Source organism: Helianthus annuus, chromosome 6 (genome assembly GCF_002127325.2).
Source record: "Helianthus annuus cultivar XRQ/B chromosome 6, HanXRQr2.0-SUNRISE, whole genome shotgun sequence".
In the NCBI taxonomy this organism is placed as follows: Eukaryota; Viridiplantae; Streptophyta; class Magnoliopsida; order Asterales; family Asteraceae; genus Helianthus; species Helianthus annuus.
Window position 1 is genome coordinate 84,635,409 of NC_035438.2, and position 19,597 is coordinate 84,655,005.

A 19,597-nucleotide genomic window follows, 5' to 3' on the forward strand; every position below is an offset into this window, starting at 1 on the left:
GAAGAAGATAACAGTCCTGAAGAATACAACAAGATGAAGAAAATCAGTTGGGACAACTGAAAAGCAAAGTATCTACTACAAAGAATCTCAAGTTGATAAAGAGTTGATTTGGATTATCAGAGAAGGTCGTTTCTGATGGATCTGATGATATTTCTGATGAAATATCATCAGTTTCTGACAAATTCTGATCATCATACTTTCTGATGATTTGTTCACCAGAATTTCTGATGAAGTGGCTTATCAGAAATTCTGATGACAGACCCACTTGTCTAAAATCACAACTCTATCCTGCCACCCATGACCGAAGCATGACATTATTGGTTTTCATGATTACAAATGCAACTTGAACGATGGATTCAATGAATATGTCAAATTGCTACTTTATGCAGGACTTATTGCATGAATAAACAATTGTTTATTCATGTCCACAGCCGTCTATAAATAGAAGGCTCGAGAGACAGAAGATACTTGAGTTTGAAGCTTAGCATTCACATACAAACACTCAAACTCCAACTGCTCTTCTCACCCACAGAAATCAAGATTCATTTGTATTAGATAATAATCTTACAATCACCTTGTTAAACTAATTTGTTTCAAAGTGATATAAACTTGATAATTCTGTAGGTCTTGTTTCTTGAAAGTCTGATTTCCGTTTCCGCACATCTTTTTTCACATATACTGAAATCACTTGCCATATTACGTAAAAAGAAGTTGTTAAGGCCAAACTGGGTCCAACAAAATAGAATAAAAGCATGCCGAGCAGAATATCCCTAGCTAGACTAAAATGCACAACCCAAGTATATTTTAAATTTCAGTTGTAAGTTGTAATAGACATGTATATAAATAAAAGTCGACTATTTTAGCTATACGTGTTTGGTGTAATTTCGTACGATTACTTTATTTACATTAGAGTAAAATTTTTCGTACCAATAACTTATATAGATATATTTTTATTTATTGGATGGTACACGCTGGGAATGAACCAGTTAATGAGGTTAACCAATCGGAAAACCATAATGAGGATCACTTCTTAAATCGACAAGATATAGAACACATTGTCGCTCAGGGAATAGCTAACGTTATTCCGGCAATAGTCGCTGTAGTTAAAAGTCCTATTGAGCCTTCACAAGCTCACCCCAAGAAACGCACGCGCGACGATAATTTCAGTAATAGTATTAACGGAGGAGGCGATAACGACAACTTAATTCAGGCCCCAATACTTAAAAGAATGAAAGCTGCAACGCCTGGTTGCACTTACAAGGAATTTCTTGCTTGTAAACCAGCTGAATTTGCAGGCACTGAAGGGGCGACCGCCGCACTGCATTGGTTAGAGAAAACTGAAGCAGTGATTAAAATAAGTAAATGCATGGAAGAAGATAAATTCATGTATGTTTCTCACCTTTTTAAGGAAGAAGCATTAGAGTGGTGGAATACGGTATTGCAAGCCAAAGGAAGTGACTCGGCTTATGCTATGAATTGGGAAGAATTTAGACAAATGGTGGAAAGAAAATTTTGTCCTGAATATGAAAAGGAACAAATGGCAAACAAGTTCCTGAGTCACCGAATGGTGGATGTTAAGTGTCGAGGTTATACTTCGAATTTTTTCGAGTATGCTAGGATTGTGCCAACTCTGGCTTCGCCAGAGCCAGTACTAATTTCTCGCTACATTTGGGGTTTGATTAGTGAGATCCATAATATAGTCAAAGCTGCTAGACCTCGCTCAATTGATGATGCGGTGGAATTAGCCAATACCTTGACAGATGAACTGGTACGCACGCGAGGAGAAAATAGAAAGAAGGACTTGGCTCAAAAAATTACCCAAGGGTGCCGAGGGGGTAATACTAGTAACAACTTCAGGAAAAGAGGAACTGGGCAATCCTCTACTATCCCATTTTGCAGGATTTGCAAAAGAAAGAATTCTGGAAAATGCAGAGGGTATTGCAATTTCTGCAAAATTCTAGGGCATCAAGAAGAAGATTACAGGAGGAAGAAATCGACGATCTGCTTCAACTGTGGAGAAGCTGGACATTTTAGACCAGACTGCCCTAAACTGGTCAAACCAGCTGACAATAAGGCTAAACCTGCAGAAGGAACTACCAAGAAGAATGCAAGAGCCTTTCAGTTGACTACACAAGAAGCGGATCTGATTCCGGATGTGATAGCGGGTACGTTTCTAGTTCACAACGTGTATGCAAAAGTATTATTTGACTCTGGTGCAAACCAAAGTTTTATAAATACTTCGTTCTGCCAAGCTCTTAAATTACCGTTAACCAAACTTAGGCAGGTTTATACGGTAGAAACAGCCGACAGTAACTCTGTTAGCATAGATCGAGTTTTGCAGGAAAGTAAAATAGAACTTTCAGGTTATAAATTTTCTGCAAACCTGTTACCCATGAACTTAGCTGGATTCGATGTTGTACTAGGAATGGATTGGTTAGTAGCCAACCATGCTCGAATCCTTTGTGAAAAGAATTCCATAGAAATCCATGCACCATCAGGAGAAATAATTGTGGTTGTAGGTGATAAGCCACAAAAGCCAAAGAAATTCATTTCAGTCATGAAAGTGGCCAGTTACTCTAGAAAACAGGGAATAGCATATATGGTTTCAGTAGTTGTTAATACCAAAAGTAAAGAACTTAAGGACATCCCAGTAGTATCAGAATACTCGGATGTATTCCCAGAAGAACTACCTGGATTGCCACCCGATAGGGAAGTAGAATTTAGAATTCATCTAATTCCTGGAACTACGCTGATAGCCAAGGCACCTTACCGGTTAGCACCCACCGAAATGTTAGAATTAAAGAAGCAGTTAGATGAATTACTAAGCAAAGGATTTGTACAACCTAGTTCATCCCCTTGGGGAGCACCAGTGTTGTTTGTAAAGAAGAAAGATGGTTTGATGCGAATGTGTATCGATTATAGGGAATTAAACAAAGTTACAATTAAGAATCGATACCCATTACCTAGAATTGATGACCTTTTTGATCAGCTTTAGGGAGCTAGATATTTCTCTAAGATAGATTTACGCTCCGGATATCATCAATTGAAGGTACAAGAAGAAGACATACCTAAAACAGCCTTCAGAACTAGGTATGGTCATTACGAGTTTACAGTCATGCCCTTCGGACAAACAATTGCTCCTGCCGCATTTATGGACATGATGAATAGAATCTGTAAACCATATTTGGATAAATTCGTAATTGTCTTCATCGACGACATACTTATTTATTCCAAAAGTCAAGACGAGCATTATCAGCATCTGCATGCACTCTTAACTTTGTTAAGAAAAGAAAAGCTTTACGCCAAATTCTCCAAATGCGAATTTTGGCTCTAGGAGGTGCAATTTTTAGGGCACATGGTGAATCACGAAGGTATTCACGTAGATCCCTCTAAAATAGAAGCCATCACCAAATGGAAGGTCCCGCAGTCAGCCATGGAAGTTAGAAGCTTTCTAGGGTTAGCCGAATACTATAGGCGATTCATTAAGGATTTTTCTAAGACAATTGTACCATTAACTAAGCTGACCTGTAAAGCAGTGAAGTTTGAGTGGGGACCTAAGCAAGAAGAGGCTTTTAGAATTTTAAAGCAAAAATTAACAAACGCTCCAATTTTAGCCCTTCCAGAAGGAACAGAAGATTTTGAAGTTTACTGCGATGCTTCTAAATTAGGACTAGGATGTGTGCTAATGCAACGCAAGAAGGTAATTGCGTATGCCTCAAGGCAATTGAAGAAGCACGAGGAAAACTATACGACTCATGACTCAGAATTAGGAGCAATAATTTTTGCCCTTAAGATTTGGAGGCATTATCTGTATGGAAGTAAGTTTACTGTCTATACGGATCACAAAAGTTTAAGTTACATATTTGGGCAAAAAGAGTTGAACATGAGGCAAAGGAGATGGATGGAAATTCTAAGCGACTACGACTGTGATATTCAATATCACGAGGGAAAAGCAAATGTAGTCGCGGATGCTCTCAGTCGTAAGTACAATGAAAAGCAAAAGCGAGTTCGTGCTCTTAGATTAAATCTTCAAGTAGATCTAATGGAACAATTGAAGAATGTTCAGGAAACAACAATCAAGGATGATGCTGAAGGACTGAAAGGATGTATAAAGGAATTAGAGCAAAGCACTGATGGAATCTGGAGATTCCACAAGAAAAGGATTTGGGTACCTAAACAGGGAAACTTAAGAGATAAGATTTTAGAGGAAGCTCATAAATCTAGGTAGACCATACATCCAGGAAACAATAAGATGTACCAAGATTTAAGAAATAATTTCTGGTGGATAGGGATGAAAAAGGACATAGCTAGATATGTATCTAAGTGTCTAACTTGTTCACAAGTTAAAGCAAAACACCAGAAACCTTCAGGGTTACTCCAACAATTAGAAATGCCTGTTTGGAAATGGGAACTAATAACTATGGATTTCGTTACTAAGTTGCCCAAAACCCGAAAAGGTAATGATGCGATTTGGGTAATTGTGGACCGATTAACCAAATCAGCTCATTTTCTACCCATCAAGGAAACCTTTAGCATGGAAAGGTTAGCCAAGTTGTACGTAGACGAAGTAGTATCCTTACATGGAGTTCCATCCTCCATTGTATCGGATAGAGATAGTCGTTTCACTTCACATTTCTAGACGAGTTTTCAAGAAGCAATGGGGACCCGATTAAATTTAAGTACAACTTATCATCCCCAAACTGACGGACAAAGTGAAAGAACGATCCAAACCCTGGAAGACATGCTTCGGGCATGTGTGATAGATTTTGGTGGTAAATGGGATAACCACCTACCCTTAATTGAATTCTCCTATAACAATAGTTATCATTCAAGCATCGAAGCTGCCCCGTTCGAAGCACTGTATGGACGCAAGTGTAGAACCCCAATTTGCTGGGTAGAAATAGGAAAAAGTCAACTATCATGTCCTGAAATAGTGCAAGAGACCACCAATAAGATCACTCAAATCAAGGAAAGACTAAAAACGGCTCGGGATCGTCAGAAAAGTTATGCAGACAATCGACGCAAGCCATTAGAATTCCAAATCGGTGACAAGGTACTCTTGAAAGTTTCTCCTTGGAAAGGAGTAGTGCGGTTTGGAAAGAAAGGGAAATTAAGTCCAAGGTACATAGGACCATTCCCAGTAATCCAACGAATAGGACCAGTTGCCTATCGTTTACAACTACCAGAAGAGTTAGCTGGAGTACATGATGTGTTTCATGTATCCAACCTCAAGAAATGTTTATCTGACGAATCTCCGGTAGTACCTCTTCAAGATGTAGAGGTAAATGAAAAATTAAAATTTGTGGAGAAACCACTGCAGATCAAGGATAGAAAGGTCAAGTTTCGCAAACACAAACGACTAGTGCTAGTCAAAGTTAAGTGGGATTCGAAGAGAGGACCGGAGTACACTTGGGAGCTAGAATCAGAAATGAAGCGGAAATATCCTCATCTATTCCAGTAAATCTCGAGGACGAGATTTTATTAAGGTGGGGAGGATACTATCACCAAAACTATTAAGTATTATTTTATTTGTCCAATAGGAAACCCTACTTGAGACCCCCAAGTAGTATTGCATAACCCCTAAAATTTTCAGAACAATTAAAATCAGGATCAGGGCCCCTAAAATTCAAAGGGGGGGGGGGGGTTATCCCCTAATTATGTTTATCTGCTCAAAACGGTTCTAAAACACGTAATTGCGAATTTCGTCAACTCAGCAGGCCTAAGTAGGTGACAAAGCAGGCCTAGCCTACTTTGGATTGCCCCGCGACACGCGACAGGGACAGGTGATCCTGTCGCGACACGCGGGCGGGTCCAAATCGGGCTATAAATGTAAGGGCTTGGGACTTGAATTGTTTGCCTGTTTCGACATCAAAATTCGAATTATACGCTGAGTTATACACTGTTTACTATAAAAACACACACGAACACGAAACGCTGCCGCGATAACTGGGTAATAACTCGATCACTGCTACGATTTAATGTCCGATCGATAAAAACCAATCCAATGGATGTTTAAGTGCTGCTCAAACTTGGGTTATACTTTGTCATTCGTCGTAAATGCGATGGATGTTTAAGTATCGCACTTTATCATTCGTTGTGAAGGTTTTGATCTCGTGAGTTGTCGTAAAAAGTTGGATTAAAGTTACTAACCTAGTTTTCGTGTGCACTGTTATTTAAATTAGGTCACAAGGCTAATCAGTAGGCTAAACTCTGCCCGTTTAAACTTGCAATGTGAGTCATTCTCTTTTTATCAACAATGTTTTACAATACTCCAAATTATTTTCGAAGTTATAATTACAGGGATTAAGTCATGGTTATCTTGAATAACTGACTAGTGGGGTATTGTGCACATTACTAAATTTCTCACAGTTAGGCTAATCAATCCTAACAATGATAATCATCACTACTTGGGTGAAAGGGCCCAATAGTGGTATGACCATCGTCACACGGCTGTGACACGGCGCCAGATAAAAATTAAGATAAAGGCCATTGTAATCGCTCTTATGCTGTAATTAATAGTTATGTGTCGTTTTATGAAAATTGAATGATTCACCAGTATTTCCCATCTGACAAAATATTTTTAAAACATGTTTTCAGGCGACCTCCTGTGAATCAAGGGAAAAGTGCTACGGAGCACTAATCAAGCTTGAAGTGGTGGCTCAGTTAAATAAATAAACATGTTTTGTAATCAGGGAATTTCCTCGGGAAATTCCTCTATTGTAAATTACGGGGTCATCCCAAAATGATGAAATAAAATAATCGGGCATTTTCAAGTTTAAAAAGATCTTGTTAAAAACTTCCGCTGTCAAATCAAATAATAAATACCACGGGATTTTCTGTCCTGCGGCTCCTGTACCGGGAAAAACCGAAACGGGGGCCGTGACAGTTTCTATTCATCCTAATAGATTCCGTTCATCGTCGTCATTATCAATTTCCTGCAACGCGTTTTAAAGTATATAGTTCAATACAAAAGTATTGGCGAGTATACAAGTTTGATTACTAGCATAAGCATAAGCGTGCTATATTGTTAACTTAAAACTAACATACAATACTAGCATGCAACTACACATGTCAACCCAAAGATTCCTGCTAGCGTAATCTAATCATAGCAATGAATAGACCGTTTTGTTTACTTAATATGACCTCAAGAATACGGTTGGTGCGTTGATCCTATAGCGCTATACATGTTAAGGGAGGTTTGGTGGATCAAAGAAGAAACCCGTCAAGAAGAAGAAGGTGAAGAAGTCACCTCAAGAGAAGAAGGAAGAGGAGGAATTAAGGAGGTTTGGACCATTTGGAAATAAATGGTATGAGTCACCGGTCAGTGATGTGGAAGTGTTCGTGGGCGATAAGCACTCCGTTCGACCACCATGAGGTGGTATGTTATTTGTTGTTGTATAATTTTTTAGTTCTTTTTATCTTTTCTTTTATTTGTAGCTTTTCTTTTTATATTCTTTTATTTTCATTCTTTTTGTATTTTGGTTAATAGTTAAATGAACGTTGTGGGTGTGTTCCCTATATAACCCTCACGAGACCTGCTCGTCCTCCTGAGCTATCGGGAGTTTTAAAGGGATTGCGTGCATACGCTAAATGTCATCGTGATTCCTATGAAAGTGAGTTAGGTTTGTTGTTGTTGTAAAATATTTTTCCACAAAATCAAAGTTGAATAAAACATGACTAGGTAACTTCTTTATTAAAATGGTAAAAAAAAAGTTTAACTTATGAATTTTGACTATTGTGAGACACATGCTTCTACACGAGTGTTGAGATTTGTAGGTACACCTATGTTTGTGAGGACGACTGTTTTCATTGAAGAACGAAGAGCGTACGAGGGATGAGCAAAACCAGGTGCATATGTTTCTTTTTAGCTTTTACTGCTAGTTAGTAGAATAAGTGGATTGTGATTGTATAATTTTTTTCGGGGTGAAGTTTGGGAGGTTGGTCGTGTTACGTCCCTTGTGCGTTTTAAAAGCCCATATTCCAACACATTGAGGACAATGTTGATCTCAAGTGCGGGGATGGGGGGAATTTTCAAAAATTTTCAAAAATGTCCTTTTAAAAAGCATTCTAAAAAGAACGATTAACAAAGTCAACGAGGGAGTACATAACCCATTGGTCTTTTATCATGGTCAAGTTCCGAATTGTAACATAATAGGTATTTAACGGGTGGTTGTTTGGGAATAATTCGCTTAAGAAACTAATGTGTCTTGCATATCACATATCATACCCTTTTCATGTGAGATTTTGAGCCACTTATATATATCATAGATATATATTTCTTTGTTTGAGTGTGCCATTAGTCGCGTATTGTAGTACTTACAACTTTTGATGCGTTTGAGACCATAAACCGAATACAAACACATACTTTTTAAACTATATTTTCAGTAAAACATGACCTTATGATCATAACCACTCCCATAAAAGGTTTAACATCCAACAACTTTCAATATACAAGTACTTATAACACACTAGATTAGACAACATCATATATACATCTATACAACATCACGACTTCACACACACACACACACATATATATATATATACATCTTCAAAATTTCCATTTTTATTCAAGGTTTTTTTTTTTAGAAAAAAACACTTGTTAACATCTGCTTTGGTGATCCAAACTTGCAAAGATAGACATTAAACATGATAAATACTAGACAAGTTAAGATCCATACCACAAGCTAAGAACACTCCTTAAAATTATGGATAGAAGCCTTGTAAGTTAAGGTGTAGCTCCAAGATCCTCCTAAACCTTCTAACACCTTAACTTATACATGATATTAGTAAGGTTTTTGTATGATTTATGAAAGCTAGTATGTGAAAAATACAAGGGATTGGGTGGGAATGTTGAAGCCGTGAGGGAGGGAGGAAAGAAAGAGTGATGAGTTGTTTTTGTGAATTTCAAAGTGATGCTATTCTTGTTACTTGTCTTCCATACATATCCATGTCTTTCTACACCCCATAAGTCAACAATGACCATGCTTATAATTCCTAACACCCAATCAACACATGGGGAGGTGGGTTTCCCTTCTCTTGGCCGAAATCCCACGGGTATGGGGTGGGGATTTGGGTTGCTGATTAAGTTTGAAAATTTGGATACTTGTAATGATGGTGATTTTAGATATTTTGGTAATTAGGCTAATTAGGGTGATTAGGACACTAACTAGGTATTAGTTCACAGGATATCACTAACTAGTTCCCTATACCTTGTTTAGTTGGTGATTTGGTGCAATACGGTTATTATTTTGGCTAGTTATCCGCATAACGAAGGTTTGTGAAATAGAAACTATGATTTATTATATAATTGTCCATATGAAATCTTTTATCCTCTAACACACCAAATACTAACTAACGTTACATATTGAATACATGCTAGAGTTTGTTTGGTGAAAAAATTGCTAATAAAATGATTAATTTATAATGAAATTAACGTATACGTGATAGAAGCCGGAAATGCGATACAATAATATACATATTACGTACTTATCTATTTTTCACACTAATCACAAAATAATGCCATCGATTTAATGTTCTAGGCATATTGGAACAATTTCGACACAAAAACATTTACCGGATAATCACCGACGCTCATAAAATAAACCTTTATTGATACGCGATAAGACGATACCGACGACACCAAATGCAATAACCCATGCATTTTCTCGGACATTGTGATGCGTGGTCGAAAACCGGTGCTTAATCGTATTTAAATTTATGGTTTTACGTGACTTTTAGTTCCAAGTGGCCTACTTTGATTATAATTGTGTTTTGAAGGTCTAACGGAGTTTAAGGAGTTATTTGGGAGCCTTACGGAGCATCGAGATGGAAAACGAATCAACTGGACATGCGGAATAATAAACCAGAAAAACAGGTTTTAGAGGGCTAGTCGCTAATGCCCTAGTTGCTAGTCGGTGACGCACTCCAGAATGCCCCGTCGGCAAAACTTGTTCGTAGACAGCCATTTAATGCGTTGGAAGTATTCTGGTTATCCACAAGCCATCGCCGACGCCCTATTGGGCCGTCGGCGACACCTTTAGCTGATGACAATGCGAATTTTTCCATTTTGAATGTTTGGGGATGGGATATATCACCAGTTTTGGGTATTTTCAAAGGAGTTACGCAATTGTTTGAGTTTGAACACCATCTTGGAGAACACCCCAATCATCATCATTCTTCCACACCATTCCATCCAACCAACCCGAATCATCCGAACCCTAATCCATTACCTTCATCATCATCAACCAATCCATCATCCATCCACCTCCATAATCCATCATAAATCTTAATCCTCTTCCAACTCCATCATCAAGGTTCAAGATGTTCGTGTCGAGTCTCATTCATCTGGTGATCAAGTTCCATTCGTCATGAACGGCTAATCCTCTCGGGTTTCACCTCGTTGTAGGTTTTTGTAAGATTCTAGGGTTAAACATTGTTTTTTGAGATTTGATTTGTGACAAGTTGTTATATGTTTTTGAAACCTATGATATTTGTCTTGCATTTGTATCGAATTCGAATTGTCAAGTGAAGATTAAATTTGACTTTGCGAAATGTTTATGTGCAGTTATGCCTTGTCTAGGTTAGGATTTATATGTTCTTGGTAACAAAGTGCATTGCGGTCCGTTAATCATATATGCAATTGAGTTAAATCTAAAACGTGTAGAAGCTTGTTCTCAATTATAAATATTATCTTTAACCGGGGCGCGACACCCCAATCACATTGTTAGACCTTATGGACTCAATTCACACATAATTAAGTCTAATGCACGTAATTAGTTAAATAAATAGTGATTCGGTCGTATGGATTAACCTAGAATTTTGCCGGTCCTCACACTCTTGATGCTTCGTTAACTAGATTGGACCATGGGGTCGCAAGGCCTCGATTGTCAGACGAGGGACTATGTGTGTAAACGTATAATTGTGTAGTTCTTTTTTAGGGACCCTAGCACACTCAGCCATATCGCTTTGAATCAGTAGGGAAACGCCACTCAAGGTCGGGTATAATATTAATTAATTAGATAGTTTAAGAGATTTATTACTTGTCTCTATTTAGTTCGTCGGTGAGTCGTCAATTCCCATGAGGTAGTTACTTTTATATAAATCAAGTCCTTTACACTTTGGTGTTATCTCCTCGCAAAGGTAAGAGCATACCCAACCCGAAGTCCCATCCAAAACCTTTAACCTCCGCTAAGAGCAACAACATGTTTTTGACTCTATGAATGATCCAAGTTAAGGGCATCACAAGATTTTTGGTAGGTTTAAGGATAAGCCGGAAACTCTAATGACCCAAATTAATGACGACACTATTATCTCTCTTATTTTCAAAAAACTATTTAATTAATTAAAGTCAGTAGCATACACACATCTTGCTTACCATGATCTTCCTTAGTTATTCGGTCTTGTTTTTGAAAAAAAATTGGTATAAACATTATTTTTCAAAAAAATAATTAATACATGAGATGCCTTGTAAAGTTGGTAGACCAAAAGTAAACACAGGTTTTGCGGGCCAGAAGATGCCAAATCCACCGTGTAAAGCAGGTTTCTTACAATTTGACCCAAGCCAAATATTTTGATTTTGCCGCGCTCAGCGTCCACCGAACCTCTAGCTTCGGCCTTTGTCATTTATTACCCTCTATCCGAACCTACCCCTTCCTTTATTAATCTTCCACTCCGAACCTACCCTCTTTCACATCTCAACCCTTTCTTCACGCCTGCAACCACCAATCGCCACCGCCGGTAATAATCACCACTTCAACTCTCTCAGATCTCATTCAGCTCCTTCATAACAAGCTCTTTTTTTTGTTTTTTATATGTCTGTTTTGCTTTAATTTGATCTATAATTTATGTTTTCGTATATGTAAATGTGTCGATTTGAGTTGATTTATTGTTTCTGAATCTGAATCTAGGTTTCTTTCCATATCAGAACTGTACGAACCGATTTTAACCTAATTTTCAACATTTTAGGTTAATGTTACGAGTTTTTACGCTAATTTTCAGCAGCGATGGTGATGAGTTTCAACTAATCCATTGTTATGTGTATGTTTTCGTTTAATTTGATCCATTTTTTGTGTTTTCATATGTATGTGTGGATTGAATTAACGTGATTATTTGTTTCTAAAGCTGAACTGGACGAACAGATTTTAACCTATATATATATATATATATTTTTTAATTTTAGGTTAATTTAAGAGTTTTTACGTTATTTTTATTTATTTACTTTTGGTGATGAGTTTCAACTTTTAATTTCTAGGTATTAATTGTAGTAATCTCTTTCACGTGTAGTCACACATCTGATGTGTTTGTTATGAGGTAGGAACAAGTGAACAAGTTTCATGAGGATTTTTTTTTAATTATTTATATTTAAGATGCCAAATGTGCGGTTGTGATGTGTTTTGTTGATGATCTATATATTTGTTAAATTGACAGCTTCATATGGACTATTATTTATTGTTTATCTATACACGTTCAACTTCAAAGTTTGATTTATTTATACATATAATAATATACAACATATGTAGAAAATTATTTTTTTTATTTCTCAATTTCTTTGACTCCCGGTTACAGGTGACACTTTTTGTTCATATGGTCACATAATAAATCAAGATATGTGGACAGATTTCTGCAACTGAAAGAGCCGAAAGAGGGGTGTTTTATGGGTTTGAATTGATGTTACTGTATCAAATTTTATGTTTTGAATTCAAGTTTTGATTGAAGATGTCTGGAATGACTTCAACGCGTGAGATTGATCCGTTACTGAGGGATCTGAGTGAGAAGAAACAGAACTTTCGTCGGAATGTTGTGTCACTTGCAGCCGAGCTTAAGGATGTTAGAAGCAGGCTATCTTCGCAAGAAGAATCATTTGCTAAAGAATCTTTAACCAGACAGGCATGTGTTGTTGGTTGTTTCTTGATTTGATGAATGAAATCGTCGGTTTCGATCTGATTCTTTTTTGTTACAGGAAGCAGAAGCTAGAGCTAAAAGCATGGAAGAGGAGATTGCCAGATTGCAAAAGAGTTTAGATGAGAGAAATCTGCAGCTTCAAGCATCATCATCTGATGCTGCAAAGGTTTGACTTCTTCTTTCATTAACATCTACAAAAACACATACTGAATAGTGTGATTTTTGGATTGCATCTAAGTTGCTTGATTTGATATTGTTTAGTTTAAAGATTCAAACAAATTTATGATATCAAAACAATCTTTTCTAGCTGCATTTTGTCTGTTTCTTATTGGATATTTTGAGTGATTTCTTTTTGTAAATGGAATATATTATTGTTTCACTTTATGGCTTGTTTTATGAATGGTTCAAAAAGTTTTGTCTTTTGCAAATTTTTAATAACCTGGAAATGACTCATTTTGGCCATATTGCACTTATTATTCCATTCTTTGTGGGGTTTTCTTGATAAGATCAATAATAATATAGATATGGCTTTTGAATATCAATTATGGTTGATCTGCGTGACTGCGCCTAATGGTGAATGGGTCGTGTTCATGGGATGGTGGATCTAACCCGACAGGAACCCGAACACGAAGATCGTTGCGTGCAAATATATGCGGGCTGAACGAGCTTGACCCTGTTAACCTGTTTTTTTAGTTTGCCTTTTAATACTTAAAAGTACAAATTTACAACACAATATGTAAAATTTGTTTAAATTGTAAATAGTAGTGAAATTGTAAAAATTAGTATCAATTTTTTAAAATTTTAAATTCTGGAATTAATTACACAACCTTTTGAAGTTATAACATACAAACACAAGTCAACCCACAAACCCGTCAGGTCAACCTGAAGATCCTGAATTCAACTTGTTTAGCTTAACGTGTTCACGGGTCGACCTGGAACCCGTTTAGACTAAACCCACACCCACGAATTTCGTGTTATTTGTGCTGTGTCATAAATTCACGTCCCTTTATCATGTCGTGTTTTCATATCCTTCACCTCTTATTACCGTAAGCAAATTTAAGTTTCCCTCTCAAATTCTAACTTTTCGATTAGGTGCAAATGTTGGTCATTCAAGGCCATAAATAAGATAATAATGTACATGGACCCAGACATATTGCTAAATCTCAAATGCATTGGATGTATGTATATTCACACTTATTGATCATGGTTCCACATTCTGTATTAAATGATCTAACACCTAACTGGTCTCTACTTGCCTTTTTTTAGTTATAGCCCCTTCTTAGTTTGTAATAACTAAAAATACCATATGTTGGTTTTTTGTTTATTAATTGTCAGGAGGTATTTAGATCTGCATCTTGTAAATGATTCTGTTTATTGCAACTAGAATCACAACAATATGCTGTTAATATGTAGATAAACATATTTTGCTTTTGATTTTTCGTGTCAAGTAATCACTTTCATAACAATATTAATCTATGTGTGAAATAAATGGATAATTTCATATATCCTCTCAATACATGTATAATGTCATATCTACAAAAAAAATATTATATCAGATACCTATTTTCGAATTTGGTTATTTTGGCTCTAAATTTTATTTAATAATTAGACTTTGCTAAACAGCCAATCATTTAATTCTTTACTTCTTGCTATATAACAATATAGTTTTCTGAATATCACATAATTACTTTCAAAACGTTGCAGTACCTGCGCGATATAGATGATCTCACATCCCAGCTGTCGTCAACAAAAGCAACAGCAGAAGCAAGTGCAGCTTCAGCTCAATCTGCACAGCTTCAATGCAAGGCTCTGTTAAAGGAACTTGACGAAAAGAAACAATCACTGAAAGAGCACGAAGCGCGTGTCAATAAGCTGGGAGAACAGTTAGATCTTTTGCGCAAGGATCTTCAATGGCGAGAGTCTTCACAAAAGCAACTGAAAGATGAAGTCATGCGGGTCGAGCATGACATCATGCAAGCTCTAGCTAAATCTGGAGCCAATAATAACTGTGAATTGAGGAAGATTCTTGATGAGGTTTCACCTAGAAACCTTGAAAAGATGAATAAACTTTTATCAGATAAAGATGAAGAAATAGCCAAGCTGAGAGATGAAATAAGGGTTACTTCTGCACATTGGAAGCTCAAAGTCCAGGATCTGGAGTCCCAAGTATGCAAAAATATTTTTATATATATATTTTTTTTAGTATTTATTATGCGGTGATAAGTTGAAACCTTCAATTCATATGACAGTTGGAGAAACATCGTAGAGCCGATCAGGATTTGAAGAAACGGGTTCTTAAACTGGAGTTCTGTTTACATGAAGCCCGGGCTCAAACCCGAAAACTCCAAAGGGTAAATTCTATTGCTTCCTACACTCTACACATCTATGTTTAACTTTTGTAAATAAATAGTTCGACCCGTCAACCTCTTTAATTAAACAGATCTACTAGTCAGTCAACAATGTGTTTATGATATGTTTAACCCATAAAAACTACCTGTTAACACGTTTACAACTTGATCGTAACCCGTTTAGATAAATGGGTTGAACGGGTACATGAATAAATATACATGTTGTGTTTGCAGGTGGGAGAGAGGCGAGATAAAGCGCTGAAAGAACTGAAAGAAGAACTGTCAGCAGCAAAGAATGGTGTGAATGGTGGAGGTGATAACCATAATTTCTGGGAAAGTTCAGGATTCAAGATCGCTGTATCAATGTCGATGTTGATTCTAGTGTTGTTTTCAAAGCGCTAGTACTAGTAGTAATTTAATTTGTCGAATTTAAATGGAATATTAGGTCGTAGATAGAGCCAGGCCGTATTTAGTGTTTGTTTTTATATCAGGAGATGCTTTTGTTTATAAAGTTAAAAAAATACCTACCTGCCAACTACAATTTGAAATTCGAATTTCAAATATGGTTGTCAATGTATGTGCTTCTTTCTATGTTCCCAACATAAAACGTTTAAAAACACTTTTTAATGTTCATAGATGTTGATGTGATCTTCTTGGGAAATTGTGTTGGTGACGAACTCTATAATTCTATTTCGGTTTTTAATAATTCTTTTTGTTTTAACTATACATATAAAATGTAAATCACAGAAGTAAATATATACATAGAGTAGGATTCACGATAAATATGTTTTTTTTTGAAGGCTTGGTTCATTGGCACACCTTTAATTCTATCTGCACACTTTGATTTTTAATACCGATTGTATAGCCCTATACAAGTCGTATAGGGTTAACTTTAGACATGGCCGACTGACAGTTGGTCTTATACGGATCGTATAGGGCTATACGATCCGTATAACGACCATGTATTTTTTTGAGTTTAAAGTTTGGTGTTTTGGGTGTAGTTGTTGGTTTTATTGTTGGTTATTTTTGTTTTTAGGTGTTTTATATTTTGTATTATATTTTTATCGTAACGTATTGTATTATATCGTATCGTATTTATATTTTGTATTGTACATATTCGTGACGTGTCGTATTGTATTTTGTATCATATTTTATGTTGACGTGTTGTATCGGATCCTATCGTGATGTATCGTGATGTGTCATATCGTATTATGCATTATTCGTAACCAACCAATCTAAACATTGTAAATAAACATCACAAATATAAATAAACTTAAACTGCAAATTTAACTATATAATAAGTTTGTTTATATATGACATAGTCCAAAATACATAAAAAGTCAAAATACAAAAAAGGACAACAAACCATCCTAAACCGTTCGATCCGGATTCTGATTGGTGCCTGACGGCCCCGGATCTTGAGCAGTGTCAGGCGGCTGCGGATCCTAACCCGGGCATGGCGGTAATGATGACATCGATACGGGGGTCCGACCATGATCGATAGCCGCCTGGATATCGCCCACATCAAAAGGGCATCAGTACGGGCGTGGTAAGCGTCCATCCGCGCCTGTAGCCGGTCCATAAAGTTGAGTCAGGGTCATATCCTTGAAATCTGGGATTGTTCACATCACAATGGCTATTGTGTCCCACTTCTCAGGAAGTGATCTTAAAAAGCTGTTACTTAAAGTTGATTTTGAAAACTCTTTGTTTACCAACTTTAATTCATTGATTAAACAAGAAAATCTTTGAAACTGTTGTGTAAGGGTTTCTCCCTTAACGTGTGTGAAAGTCTTGTATTGTTGGTTAAAGATTTCTCAATTGTTCCCAATCACATCCTTCGTCCCACCAAATTGCCCTTTCAATGCATCCCGTAACTCTTTAGCACTGTCGCAGTGTAACAGGCCGACATAGATCTCATCTGGCTGAGCCATGACCATAATGCTGAAGGCCTTTGCATCTAGCTCAAATTTTTGAAATCTTGCCCTAAGTAGTTTTCCGGATTCTTTGGTTCTTGAACATCCGGGTTTTTGGCACTAGATACCATTGGAATGTGAGGTCCGAATATAATAGACTTTCAACACCCTGTTATCTGTTGAGAAAGCACGTGAGCCATCCTATGTTACCAGATATTATGCTCAGAACTGACAAGCATATGAGGCTTGTTACTGAAGCCAGTGTTAGTGTTATGGGGATAATTTTGTGCCATCTCTTTTGTTCTTTTAAAGAAAAACGTAGTATGTGTAAAATACTTTTAAATTCTACACTCTGAGTTACAAACAGATTGGTTATCTTTGTGAGTTGGTCTCTGTATATTAAACTGATTGTGAAATCGAGTTTAATGTGACCAAGCTCTAATACCAATTGTAGGATCTGAGTTTATAATACTTGTGAGTTTTAAACAGTTTAAGAACCAACAATTTGTAAATTGTAATGCAAATATGATAAACCCACAAGTAGGAAGATATATCAGAAACTGTTTTGTATTGAATTCCCAATATTGCAATTACAGTATAATGATTTTACAATCTCCTCTCAGCCTGATTACTCACAAAACTGTTCGTATAAAAGAAAATGTATGAAGTGATAAATAGATTTTTAACAGGTGAGATATATTTATATATAAAAGGTCAGTTTACAATCAGTTGACATCACCCTGATAGTAACATCTAACATTCCTAAGACTATCTCCAATACTAAGGACGCTCTTAGCTGCCAAGTCAGTAGCCATATCATATTCTTAAAAATCCTTAAAATCCCTAACTTTACCTCTAACCCTACAAACATCTTTACACATCCTTATATTTTACATATCATCACCTCTTTTTTTTTGTTTTTTTTTACTTTTTTAAGCAGTGAAAGATAATATTGAAAAAAAAAATAAAAAAACAATAACTTAATAAAATATAACTAATTATTATGAAAAAATATTAAACAAAATCAACTCCAAATAATACTTGCAGGATCTTGAAAAAACAATATTCACAAAACTGTCCGTACAAAAGAAAATGTGTGAAGTGATAAATAGATTTTTAACAGGCGAGATATATTTATATACAAAAGGCCAGTTTACAATCAGTTGACATCACCCTGATAGTGACATTTAACATTCCTAAGACTATCTCCAATACTAAGGACGCCCTTAGCTGCCAAATCTGTGACACTCGAGGTTTTTCCGAACGAACACCTTGTAATATTTTGTGTATATAAATATTATTAAATGGAAACGTGATCTTTATTTGCTTAACGTGTGTTGTATGTATGTATTATATATATATGTATGTGAGTCGAGACCACGACTCGCAACCGCTTGGTTGCGAGTGGGCCTTTGGGCCGTAACCGGCTTGGGCCGAAACCCCAAGCCCAACCCGAAACATCCCCTTGTATATATCCCACCTTTCCCCCACTTCTTCCATTTTACACACACATACACTTCTACTTTTTCTCTCAACTAAGAAAAACCCTCAAACATCATCCCAACCTTCTCCAACTTTCGGATTCAAGCAAGGATCTCGGACAAGATCACCATACGGACACTTCATCTTCCCTCACCTTCTTCCTTTGTTTTCGGCTCCTTCTTCACAAACCGGTTAGTGTGTAATTAATGCCTTGTATGTTTGCTTGAATGATGTGTTTATGAAATAGAAAAGAAAATGTTTGGTTAGGAACATTATGCATGATTCTAGGGTGATTTGTGAAGTAAAATATATGTGAAAACCATTTATGTGTGAATACTTGTGACATGTTTAAAATGACTAGAAAATGGTAGTTTACAAGTGTTCATGGCCAATCAAACTATACTTCTTTGTTTCTTGCAAAATGATGATTGATTAACATAAGTTTCGGCTATGTATTGTATGCTCTTTGTTCTTGCAATGTTAATCTTGTTAAAATATGTGATTTTGGATCATAAATATATGGTTAGGTTGACATGAAAACCCTAGAAAAATGATGAACATAGGATGAACTTCTTGAATGTGGTTTGAAGGTTTTAAAAATGGTAAAGTTTGATCTATATGGTCTAATGGTCAAATGAGGAAAAGTGTTTGTAGAAATCTTATTGGTTATTTCCGGATTTGGGCCTGAATTCTTGGTACAAAATGGACTGATGCATCTGCATCATCACGTGTGTATGAAAGGGACAGTTTCCGACTCGCAACCACGGCTTTACGACTCGAGACCACGCCGTTGCGACTCGCAACCAAAGCATGACAAGTCGAAACCACGAGGTTGCGACTCGAAACTACGACGGTTGCGACTCGCAACCAAAACGTGACAACTCGAGACCACGGTTACGACTCGCAACCATAACGTGACAAGCCGAGACCACCTGGTTGCGACTCGAGACC

The 19,597-nt window shown here is 36.6% G+C and overlaps 1 protein-coding gene across 2 annotated transcripts; it reads left to right on the plus strand.

Annotated features, from left to right (window-relative positions):
- The first annotated feature begins 11,609 nt into the window (after positions 1-11,609).
- Positions 11,610-15,899, plus strand: LOC110930655 (nuclear envelope-associated protein 2). 2 transcript variants are annotated; one of them, XM_022174002.2, is made up of 6 exons: positions 11,610-11,739; positions 12,568-12,888; positions 12,962-13,069; positions 14,608-15,069; positions 15,153-15,254; positions 15,486-15,899. In XM_022174002.2, exons 2-6 carry the CDS (start codon positions 12,718-12,720, stop codon positions 15,651-15,653), a joined length of 1,011 nt encoding a protein of 336 aa, XP_022029694.1. In that variant the 5' UTR covers positions 11,610-11,739; positions 12,568-12,717; the 3' UTR covers positions 15,654-15,899. The 2 variants fall into 2 exon arrangements, with proteins under 2 accessions (XP_022029694.1, XP_022029695.1); XM_022174003.2 differs by lacking the exon at positions 11,610-11,739 and adding an exon at positions 11,983-12,039.
- The last annotated feature ends 3,698 nt before the right edge of the window (positions 15,900-19,597 follow it).